The 12,528-nt window shown below is 45.1% G+C and overlaps 1 protein-coding gene across 1 annotated transcript; it reads left to right on the forward strand.

Annotated features, from left to right (window-relative positions):
* Positions 1-306: 306 nt before the first annotated feature.
* KCNA1 (potassium voltage-gated channel subfamily A member 1) lies at positions 307-8,840 on the forward strand. The gene is made up of 2 exons (XM_073888751.1): positions 307-1,060; positions 1,427-8,840. Exon 2 carries the CDS (start codon positions 1,930-1,932, stop codon positions 3,415-3,417), a length of 1,488 nt encoding a protein of 495 aa, XP_073744852.1. The 5' UTR covers positions 307-1,060; positions 1,427-1,929; the 3' UTR covers positions 3,418-8,840.
* Positions 8,841-12,528: the final 3,688 nt, after the last annotated feature.

Genomic DNA, 12,528 nt, shown 5'->3' on the forward strand with positions numbered 1-12,528 from the left:
TCTCGCCAAAGTGCTCATCTCTCCCAGTCCGGCGGAGGCAAGCTGGGTCACCCCTGCAGAGAGACCCCTGAGGGAGGGGCAGGATGGCACGCAGAGCATGGCGGCAGAAGCCGATTATCTTGGGACTGCACAAACGCAAACCCATCTGAGGAGTTTTGCCAGGAACACCACCGCCTGCATTGCGTCGGACCTGACCATTTCCAATGTGCAATTCCCGAGGAAGGTCGCGGCCAGGGAGCGTGCGTGTGTGGGGCTGTGCACCATAAGGGAAGTAGATTGGTGGTCGGCTTTTCTGGCAGGAGAAGGAAAAAGCTGTGCTGGCAAGGGTGGGAACTGAATGACAACCCCCCTCTGCCAAGCCACCCCCTCATATTTTCCATCTACCTCCTCGCTCCTGCCCTCCCCCGCCCTCCCCAACCCACGCCCGAGTGGGCCAATCGCTGCTCCGCATTCCAGGCGCTTTCTCAGGTTTCTGCTGATCTTGCAGCGCCCAGAAATGGACCGAGCGGACCCGCCGCCGCACGCACCCTGCCCCACTCGGAGCTCCTGACGGCTCCTGGCGCGCAGCGTAGCCCCGCCGAGGTCCACGCTGGGGTGCGGGAAGCGGAGGAGATCCGAGAGCCATGTAGATCCAGGCTCTTGCTCGCCCCCCTCCTTCGGGATCGAATCAAGGGCTCCCATAGTGTTAGGAGGGGGCGAGAGTGCTGTTTATCGTCATTTGCTTCCGAGCCTCGGGAGAGGGTGGCATTTTGCTTTTCCGCCCCGCATCCTCCGGAACTCCCTGCATCAGCAAGAGGACGGCGTCTCTAGGTTGCTGGCAACCGTTGAGAACGGGGGAAGGGAACGGACATTTCCGCCGTGGCGGTTCACTCAATCGATTGTCCCACTGAAGGGGCGTAGGACGAGGGGGCGAGGGAGGCGACTTTGCCCTGGCGCTTCTCGGATGCTGCCGCTGCTCTGGCCGCCGCTCCCGCCCGGGTACTGCAAGGGCGACCTGCCGCATTCCGACTCGGGCTCTCCGCCGACTCAGCACCGCCCCTGCGCCAAGCCGGCCGGCCAGGTAGGGGGCTCCCCAGTCCGAGGCTGCAGAAGCGGGGGTAGGGGCTCGGGGTGGGGGAAGCCGAGGGTGAGGGGATGCTGCCCGGGACCTGGAACTCCCCCAGCGTCTCTCGGCGCTTTCCCGATCTTTAGTTTAACGAAGTTGTAAACAGATCGGTTGTTGGGCATTGGGGAAAGTGGGATGGAAGAGCCCAAACTTGGATTTCCGGGTGTCTGCGTGTGTCTGTCTGTGTGTATGTGCTAACCCTAGCAAAAGTCCAGTGCTTTCTAAAAAAGCTAGAGGTCTGTGCTCTTCGGTGTCTGTAGGTCCGTCCCATCTGAATGCTTCTGATCTTCTACCCCCGTATCACTTTCTATTTCTCTGCAGCGTCCATCGATCGCCCTGGTGGGAGCTTAGAAGGCGGCAGGCGAAGAGGGGTAGGAGGGGGGAGAGCCGAGGAGAAGCAGAGGGGGTGGCAGGCGAGGGGATCTGCTGAGCTGGCTCTGCACCAGGTCCTAGGAGGGCTCACGGAAGGGAGGGGAGGCCAGGGTGACCCCCGAAGTCATGGCCCGGTCCGCTAGAACGTCACTGCGTTAAGGCACCTCCGAGCAGGAAGAAATACCAATTCCCTTCCCCTCGGCAAAAAGCTGCACCCAGGGCCGCAGGCGAGGGGGATTCCAAACTGAGTAAAAGGCAGGGTGGAGGGGAAGGTAAGGAAAAGCGAAGTCACAGATCTCTCCACCTGCTGGCTTTGAAGGCCCTCCCCCTGAGCGTGGGGGAGCTGCGCACTCCGGTGGGGGGGGCGCTTGGGTCCCCCCCACCCCTGCAATCCCGCTGCTTCCCACCCCCGGCCCTCTCCTGGTCTCTCACCCCTGCGCCCTGCTTCCACCATGACGGTGATGTCTGGAGAGAACGTGGACGAGGCTTCGGCCGCCCCGGGCCACCCCCAGGATGGCAGCTACCCCCGGCCGGCCGAGCACGACGACCACGAGTGCTGCGAGCGCGTGGTGATCAACATCTCCGGGCTGCGCTTCGAAACGCAACTCAAGACCCTAGCGCAGTTCCCTAACACGCTTCTGGGCAACCCTAAAAAACGCATGCGCTACTTCGATCCCCTGAGGAACGAGTACTTCTTCGACCGCAACAGGCCCAGCTTCGACGCCATCCTCTACTACTACCAGTCCGGGGGCCGCCTGCGGAGACCGGTCAACGTGCCCCTGGACATGTTCTCTGAGGAGATCAAATTTTATGAGCTGGGCGAGGAGGCCATGGAGAAGTTCCGGGAGGACGAGGGCTTCATCAAGGAGGAGGAGCGCCCCCTGCCCGAGAAGGAATACCAGCGCCAGGTGTGGCTGCTCTTCGAGTACCCTGAGAGCTCGGGGCCCGCCCGGGTCATCGCCATCGTCTCTGTCATGGTCATCCTCATCTCCATTGTCATCTTTTGCCTGGAGACTCTGCCTGAGCTTAAGGATGACAAGGACTTCACAGGCACCGTGCACCGCATTGACAACACCACGGTTATCTACAATTCCAACATCTTCACGGACCCCTTCTTCATCGTGGAAACCCTGTGCATCATCTGGTTCTCCTTTGAGCTGGTGGTGCGCTTCTTTGCCTGCCCCAGCAAGACAGACTTCTTCAAAAACATCATGAACTTCATCGACATTGTGGCTATCATCCCCTATTTCATCACCCTAGGCACCGAGATAGCCGAGCAGGAGGGAAACCAGAAGGGCGAGCAGGCCACTTCGCTGGCCATCCTCAGGGTCATCCGGTTGGTAAGGGTTTTTAGAATCTTCAAACTCTCCCGCCACTCTAAAGGCCTCCAGATCCTGGGCCAGACCCTCAAAGCTAGTATGAGAGAGCTAGGGCTGCTCATCTTTTTTCTCTTCATTGGGGTAATACTGTTTTCTAGTGCAGTGTACTTTGCCGAGGCGGAAGAAGCTGAGTCGCACTTCTCCAGTATCCCCGATGCTTTCTGGTGGGCGGTGGTGTCCATGACCACTGTAGGATACGGTGACATGTACCCTGTGACAATTGGAGGCAAGATCGTGGGCTCCTTGTGTGCCATCGCTGGTGTGCTGACAATTGCCCTGCCCGTACCTGTCATTGTGTCCAATTTCAACTATTTCTACCACCGAGAAACTGAGGGGGAAGAGCAGGCTCAGTTGCTCCATGTTAGTTCCCCTAATTTAGCCTCTGACAGTGACCTCAGTCGGCGTAGTTCCTCTACTATCAGCAAATCTGAGTACATGGAGATTGAAGAAGATATGAATAATAGCATAGCCCATTATAGACAGGCCAATATCAGAACTGGCAATTGCACCACAGCTAACCAAAACTGCGTTAATAAGAGCAAGCTACTGACCGATGTTTAGATGTTTAAAAAGCCAAGCAAGCAAACAAAAAAAGCCACACTTAGCAGCTTGAAAGACTTCAAAACAAAACAAAACAAAACAAAACAAAAAACCTAGTGACTCAGGTCACTGTTTGTAGATACTTTACTAAATAGTCTCTGAATGCTCTACTTAACTGTCAATGCATTGTTGCATTGCGGATTTTGGGGATGGCGAACCAGAAGCTTTCAAAATTCAGGAAAAAAGAAACTATTTTCATTTTATTAAGAAGTGGGAAAAGAAAGTGTATTTTCTAAAACTGGTTTAAAACAATTCAGTCCATGAGCTAGTCTAGGTAAACTAAGATTCATATGCTTCCCCATACTGAGACATTTTTAATCCTTTGGCTTCTTTAATTTTTTTCTTTTAACTAAAAACCAGATGATCATTTAGAAATATAAAATTTAAATTTGCATGGGACTCCATTATAAAACTTTTGCAAACTGCACAGCACATTTAAGACAGTGCATCTGATGTATTATATGTAACATTATATACCAGCCAAAATGGGCAATGAACAAATGTTGTTTTGATTTTGATCAACCGAACTGTATATGACAAGGTGAAAACGCACACACACACACACACACACACACACCGTGCAAAATTACTTAAGACTGGTTCATAAAGCACCTTATAAATCTGATACTGGTCCGGGTCTCTAGGGATTTTTCCCTCTGCCCCATTCCCCTTCTAATCCAAACTATTCTCTAAGAAAAAGATAACTGAATTACATTAATTGATTCATCTGCAGTGCTGCTAAGTTTCTCAACTGCAGGTGAGCCAAACACAGGTCTTTTCTCACCAGTCCTGCACTCTGACCCCTGGCCTCCAGAACTGGATGTAAAATCTTAGCCTCCTTATTGCAAGAGAGCACAAATGGAACTAAATGTAAGCATGTTTGAATCTGATCATATTTATTTTATAATCGCATGCCAAGAACGTTAACTCAGACAATAGGGGATAAGCTTATGTTGGAATCAACTCTTCTAAAAATAGATCCCTTTTCATTTGCATTCACCGAAAGTGCACTCCTTCATTTATTAACTATTTTATTAGTAAATAAAGTACTGTATTTAAGTGCATATGTTAGTCAGATGGGAACAATAACTTTTTGGAGCTCAAAGCATGTTCTCTTATTCAGCATTATGGCCTATTTGATCAAGGTGTACCTTGAATTAATTAATGCATGATTTCAGTAAAAAAAATTAAAATAATAAAAATTACAAGTTTGTGGGATGAAGGCCCAAAAGAGATAATGGGGGGTGGGGGGTGGGGGGCACTCAGTTGATTTTCCTGCCTTTGCTCAGGGAAATGTCAGGTTTCTGTGCAGGTATAGGCAGAGAGAGGACCAATATGCACATCCCTTAAAGGGAAGCTCTGTGGAAAACTAAATAAGTCATCAAGGTATATATAGCAACACCTAAGAACAAGTATTCTTTCTAGCTGGAAATAAACACAAGCAAAACAAACAAACAAAAAAGGTGCAATACTGCATGTTTTTTGGTGCATTCTTAGGATGTAAATGAACATGTTTATCTCTTGTATGCATCCAAAGCAGAGCTGATTTCTTTTTGCAGTCATGATTTGAAGTCTGTAGAGACTTCAGCCCTCCCCTTGAGGCTCCCTGAAGAAACTCAACCAATTGATTTAATAGTTGCTTAGTGCCTTTATCCTGTACCCACAGTGAACTGCAGAAAGTGCCTCCATTAATACAGCTGAGATGTTATGTAACAAAAGGGAGGAAGGGTTGAGGCACAGATATTTTGCTTTTGCTTTTTCTACCCTCCCTGTCTCACTTCACCACTGTGAGAAGACCATACCATCCTAAACCTGGGAGAGGAGAGAGCCAGGAGGGTGCTGTCTCCCTGGCCATCCACTGGACTTGGTCCCTTTGGCAGCCTGATCTGGGATGTAAACTGGGACCTGAGACCCATCTTCGAACTGGACATGAACCAGGAACTTGTTTTTTCCCTCTCCTCCACCAGAAGCCAATATAAAGTTTTAGGAATTTGTTTCCTGTCAAGGGCCACTCTGGACATGCAAGGCTTTCTCAGGTCCAGTGTAGTGTTCCTTGCAAAGCTCCTTATTTCTCCTCTGTTAACAACAGCACTCTGCAAATCTCTGATTGTCTGATCTTTTCAGGCATCAGTGTGGATGTGGGAACTGAATTCATAATAACCTTTCCTGGGCCTTCGTTCCTGGCCCACTCCCTTCAGATATTTTCTATGATGCTCCTATGATCTTCCCACCTGGCAGTCACTTCAGAGGCTGAGCATCTAACTTCTGCTGCCCCAAGCACTCAGCCCAGAGAATGGTGGGGACCCCGAATCTAGCTGAAAGAGAGCCACATAACACAGGCCTCTGGGGCCCAGCAGCTGTCCACCAATGGAGAGGCACTCACAGCCTTTTTAAGGACACCAAGGTGGGGAATCTTCATTCTGCACTTAGCATGTGGCTGTCTGCTGCTGTCCACCTTACATTCCTGCCCTGCTTCTTCTGGAAATCTTCCCTGTTACTTCCATCCCTTCCCCCACCTTATCCTAGAACTAGCAGTGAGGCAATAAACCAAGAAGCTAAAGTAATACCCAGGCTGGCTGACTCAGTTGAAAGAAAGAACATGGATATTTTATTTTCCTGTGCGGCTTTTGTGAATCTGTAAGACTGATGTAACATCATGGAAGACAAGGGGCCAAGAATTGCACAGCTTCTGACCACAGGGCATTAAACCCTCCCCTGTGATGTTTCCTTCTCTTTTCAACCTTGACTCATCCTGGCTATTCCTCTCCTACCTGCTTAAAAGTCTCCAGTTGGGAAAAAAAAGCCAACCTCCCCCAAATTTCTGGGGATATCTTGATCTTTTATTTAGACTTTGAGGTCTAGGACACACAGAACTTGAAACGCTGCACTCCGTCTACAGCAATAAGCCACTCAGTACTATGGGATGGTTGGGTCAGAGGATGAGAAAATGGGACCAAGACTGATTAAGACTGGCTTTGGCTACCTGGTATACCTCTCATAGATTCGCTGGACTGGGGTTATTCTGCATGTGTTACAGGAAAAAGTGCTGCATGCATAAGCCTGTCAGCCTGGGATATGGGATGAGTTGTTATGAATTTGGGTGGTAGGGGGGAAATGAATGCTGCTTATCCATCTGAAGCTCATTGCAATCCAGTCAGTAGGAATGGAGTACAGGGATTATCTGTGTAGCATAGGCATGCGAAGTTTGACAAAGCTCTTACCCCTTGCACTGTAATGTGCTGAAATGTTTTTGTAGACCTGAAGGTGCACTTAACAAAACTGCCTATTAAGGAATGACTATCTTTTGGTTTACTTCTATTTATTTTAGTGGGCTTTTTACCTTTGAATCCCCTTCCTCGGTCTTGAGCTTTAATGGCTCATGTCCTGAATACTTGTTTTCTCCAGAAGGACAGACTTCTGACATGCTAATAGCCATAGCTCAGCTCTTCCAGTGTTTTGGGGCCCTAGTTCAATAGGGTGGCAAGTGGAAGGGTTGGGTTCTACCTGGGCTGTTAGCCATCCCAGCATCTCTGAAGTGGTTAACTCACCTCAAGTGATCTGAATTCGAGAGACCAAAGACATTAATTCCCTCTGTCCTCAGATTTAAAGAAGACAAATTGTAGCCAGGAAAGCTTTTTGTTTTTGCATCAACCCTTCCCCATCTGTGCACAGCCCTCTGTCACTCCCCCCTTGAGAAATGAGTACTGATTATCAGTTAAAGCAGTTCATTGGGAGTGTGTTAGTGAGTGAGCCTAGCAAAATCAAATGAACCAATGGCATGTTCTTCTGGAATGTTTCTGATGGACAGTCATTTCTCTAAAATGAAATTGTACAACAGGTTTAGAGTCCACTGTGGTGGAACCAAAGCACAGGTGACATCATAATCTTGACTCACTTGAAAATTAAAAAACAGACAAACATGTCAATGGTAAGTGAGCAGATTTCTTTAAGTGGAAATTTGGTTTAGTCTGTAAAGGGCCTTTTTTATGTTGTATAGAGTTACAGGTTTTTCAAATTAGTTAACATCTGAAGAGTCAGTAAAAATAGTTTCTTAACCCTCCCATTTAGTATAGGAGACCTCAAAACACATGCTTTTTAACAATTTTACAATTGAATTCCTTGTTTGGTAGGTTGCCTTGAACAAAAAGGAGAAAGAGCACATCGGCAGAAGGCAGTTCCCCCTTTTCTTCCAGGGACAACTCATTCCTGGGAGAGGTGAGAATTGGTGGGTGGTAACCATCCATAGTATAGAATTGTTAGAAAGAATATAAACTGCCAAACAGCCACTTTACCTTCCCGTTTTGTCAAGAAAAAGTGAAGTCTTTTGATGTTTTTGTTCATTTAAAGAAGACAAATAAACAAACGAAAAATTTTAAACCAGACACAACCCAAGTTGAATTGCAATCTCAGGAGGTGGCCTCTCATCCACCGTTCATTGTATTAATACTCGTATTTATATCACGGAATTTCAGGGTATATGTGAACATGTTCAGCATGACTCAGGTAAACCTCAGAAGAATGTACATTACTTATCATTTTTGTAAAGAAGTAGGCAGGAGCTGAGTTGTTAACCAAAACTGTTGCATTACCTTGGGTCACTGTGTGAACTCATTCAGGGTATAGGTGTAAGTCTCAGAAATCTTGGGATCAAATGCCAGTCTCTTTGCTCAGGCAAAATGACCATGGGCTTTCTTGGGAAGTCCAATGTGTACGTAAGGGGTGAGGCCCTGCTGACCTCAGGACTATTAGCTTTAAGGAGATTCGCCCTAGTCCCAGTGATTTTTATGTAGGAGCTAACTAGGAGTTTACTTTTTATGACATGAGACTTCACAGAGTGTAGAAGAGTTTTACCATAATCAGAGAAGAAGAAGAAATGGTGTGAGGAAAGAAAAGAAAATGAAACACAAAGGAGCCCTTGCAAAATATTCCAGGTCAAAAGTTGTCTCCTCTCCGAAACCTGCAGAAACACCTTTCTTCTCTTTAGTGCACTGTCTGGGAGCTGTTTAAGCTCCCAGATGTAAGCCAACAGCATGGACTCTATATGACATACCTCTAACATTAAAGATACGGTATTACTAAGGTTAATAACTAAAAACTGAGTAGTATTAATTTAAAGTGCACCATCAGGACAACAAACCATTGAAGCTGAAAAAGCTCTACTTTATTTCTTGAGTTTGCCAGTTGCTTACACCTTGAGTTAAGGATGTGTCTCATTTTCACCTGCTGTGCATTTCTCCTGCCCTAACTGTTTAATATGTCAGGTAGAGGACATTGAATGTTATGAATTGAGAACCTAACTGAAGCGCATAGTTTTCATCTATGCAATTTTACTTGCTTCTGTCACTTTATGATATGTTCATATTTGGCATCAATTAAAGATAATTTTTAAGGATCTTATCAAGGAATATCTTGACTGGTTATTTGTCTCTTGTTTAACTGGTCTTTAGGGAGGTTTTTCCCGTGGGATCTCTTTAAATAACATGATGAATCTGAGATAAAATCATGAAGCAACCTGGTTTTCTGTGAAACCCATGCACTATTTCTTCTCTGCAAGGAAATGCATTGGGGTTGAATTTTGATAATAAATTCACAGTTTGGTCTCAGGTAGGATCCCCAGGAGAGGCCGTTGGAATTTGGCCTATGAAAGCAGCGGGGAATCAAGCTTTGAAAAGGAAAAAAAGAAATGAGGCCCCAGGGAGTGAAGTAATTGATTATATTCACTTAAATTGTTTTTGATTTGAAACTGTATTTTTCATTCACAGTTTGAGCCTCTTAGAAAGGATAGTGTGCGTGTGTGTGTGTGTGTGTGTGTGTGTGTGTGTGTGTGTAACAGTGCTGTGGTCTGGCATCAACTAACTTGATAGTTACAATATGGTGTTAGAAGCGATTTTTTAAAAAGATTTTATTTATTTATTTGACAGAGACAGAGATAGCGAGAGCAGGAACACAAGCAGCGGGAGGGGGAGAGGGAGAGCAGGCTTCCCGCTGAGCAGGGAGCCCGATGTGGGACTGGATCCCAGCACCCTGGGATCATGACCTGAGCCGAAGGCAAACGCTTAACGACTGAGCCACCCAGGCACCCTAGAAGCGATTTTGATGTGAAAAAACAAAGTGATTCCGAGTTGTTCTTTACATAGACTTTTCCCACATAGTTCTACATGTGGTTAACGTTTCTTTTTTCCTATTTTTTTTTTTGAGTGACTTATTGGTGCCTTTCCTTTTGATTCTTCCTGAGATTTAGAGGTTCTTTTTTCTTCACTTTGAATATCTTATTTTATGCAAGCTTTTTATATCAGACCAAACAGAGTTACATGCTTTCTGACAAGTGTCTGTTATATGACAAATGCATGGGGTGCCACAGAATTGCATTGCATTGTGATGGGTTCACATTGTAAGATTTGGAGATGAATCTTACTTTTGTTGTAGACGTTGCTACTGAAAGTAGATCATGAGGCAAGGTAGGCTTCCCACGATTTTTCTGTTATGGTCAGAAAACAGGCCAGGTTGAACTCTGACAGAGAAGGATGAGAGAGAGCTAAAACCATATCAATGGTGGTGGGCAAAGAAGCCAGGATATTGACAACTCTGAGTGTGTTTCTCAAAGCTCAGCTTTGGAATGGTCTTCTCGAAGCAGAGATAGACAGATCCAGGCAGCTGCACCCATAGGGCTATAATGGAAGCTTTGCTATATACAGAACTTCAAAGAGAAAGCAAGTCAGTTTTAAGGGAAGCCAGTCAGAAGACTCAAGAACAGCGAGCTGATGTGATTTGACCCCAACCACTCTGTCACTGGTTAGGGAAACAGATTGCTGCTTCCTGCAGTTAGTTTAGATTTGTAGAGCCCACCAGACTGTAGTGTGGAGGGAAGGTTTAACCCTGAGGCTGAACAGAGTGCGTCCATTGAAAGTCCTATGCAGATAAGACAGCATGATCACACTGCATGACTGGAAAGCAGCCTTTTGAACAGGTTTCAAAACAGGTCATTGAAAATATCCTATATTAATTAACTTGAATTTATTATACCGTCGATTTTAAGATGCACTGTGATTTGACATATTTGTAAGAAAAAGACTATAGACAGTTATGATGTGCCAATGTATTGATTCATCCCAATTGTAGAGATGTAAAAATGTAAAAAAAAAATAGAATCTTAGAATTGATGAACCACCATGATTCAAACGTATGTCTCCTTTTATTTCCTGGTGTGGTAATAACTTTGAATTCTAAACCCATTAAATTTGGCAGTTCCTTCAGATCTGAAACATCTCCAGAGCCTTTAGGTGTTCTCTTCACTTCACTTATTAATCCCGTGGCATTTCTGCTCAGCCGTGCCCTTAATTTCAGCTTTGTGCTGATGCATTTCAGAGCCCCCTGTCTTCATGCTGTTTAGCATCCAGAGATCATTCACCCAATGGAAAACTTAGATTTCATCATGTCTGGAAGGAGGTTTACTCTTGCTGCTCCTCCTTCCCTTGCCCCTTAGTAGATCTCTCTATTATCAGACGGTCAGAACCTCCTGCAGAACCTCCTTTATCAAGTTGAAGGCAACTGGACACCCTCATTCCCAGGAAGGTGTGAATAACAACACCTCCAGTTCCTTTAGCTCTCTTTTCAGTTTTCAGATCACTTCCACATTAATTATATTGCTTTATTCTACTTGGGGAATTAGGTAGGGCTGATATTGCTGTCCTTGTCTTTTAGGCCAAGGGATCTGCCCCAGGTCTCTGGGTGGAAGGAAAAATCCTGGGTTCATTGATGATTCCATGGCCCACTGCTGGCACATGATAGGGGCTCTAGAGTTTATTGAGCTGATGGAATGCTGAAAGTGTAATGCCACGTGTTAAGGAGAAACCAGTGGACTTTGCTTAGGGCTGTAGGCTCTTTGAGTCTTTAAGTTGCTCATTCCTAAAATGGGATTTTAGAATAGCACATGGGGTTGTGTGGATTAAATGAGATGATCTAGGTTAACATGTTTGGTAAATGCTAACATGTCCTATAAATGTGAGATATGAATAAATAACATTATTCATTATAATGAGGAACAAAGGAGTAAGGGGAGGAGGCTGCTGGATGATTCCTCCCCAGAGGAGGAGCTATCCTTTAAAGGAAGACTCCAGGGGGATCAGATGCTTGGTTCAAAAAATAATAATATTGTGGTAGAGTTTGAAGGCTTGGGGGCAGAGATGTTTTCAGTAGGGATCTTTAGTACATCCTTCATATAACAGCAGTCATGCCTCAGCCCTGCAGAACACCGAGCCGCTATTTCTGGTTCTGATCTTCCCTTGCCCTGTGACATAATGTTATTCTACATCCTCAGACCCCAAATATCAAGGGCAAACTCTGCTGCATTATAAGAGAAGGAACCATAAGGTATCTTTAGTAATTTGCATCTCTTCTCATTGCCTCATGTCTCCCATGTGGAAAATATTGTGCGATTTAATTTTTTCCTTCCACCTGTGAATATTGAGAAATAAAGCAAGATGTTGTTTGCAAAGTTTTCTCATATGCTTGTCTGAGAGATATTATATAAATATAAAAAATATTCTTAACTTACCTTGCTAAAAATAAAATAACCCTCAGAAGCACACATGAATCAATATAGCCTTTTCTTGAATAGCACAATACTACAAAGATGTTTGTAAAAATGTATTAAGTTATCTCTCCAGTGATCCAACCTTTCTTTTTAAAAAATGATTGGATAAAGTAGCTGTGATTTAAATGGCAGTGAAACTTTATTTGATGTTCTCAAAGAATTTCAATGTAATTAAGTAAGGAGTTGAGTATCTGTTAGAATCTTTGGTTCATGCAACATTTTTCCAGAGAATAACATTCAGGGGCTACATTTTCTAACCTATTAATCATTTAAAAAAATACAATTTACATGACATGTTCATGTTTGATGAAATAGATAACATATTTCCATGTTGTTTCAAGTGCCGAGCAATATATGCATTTTAAGAATGTTTCAGGAGAAACTAATTCCAATTGAAATGTATTTTTTCAGAATTGAAATCAGAGGATGATCAATGAGTAGGGGCTTAAACTTGAGGATAATTAAGTTTTGAGCTCAGG

This window comes from Callorhinus ursinus, unplaced genomic scaffold (assembly GCF_003265705.2).
Source record: "Callorhinus ursinus isolate GAN/ISIS: 27379988/994484 unplaced genomic scaffold, GSC_fseal_2.0 scaffold94, whole genome shotgun sequence".
Lineage (NCBI taxonomy): Eukaryota > Metazoa > Chordata > Mammalia > Carnivora > Otariidae > Callorhinus > Callorhinus ursinus.

Excerpts from the sequence above, each read along its gene's own strand:
- KCNA1 (XM_073888751.1), top strand. The coding sequence starts at position 1,930 with ATGACGGTGATGTCTGGAGAGAACGTGGACGAGGCTTCGGCCGCCCCG.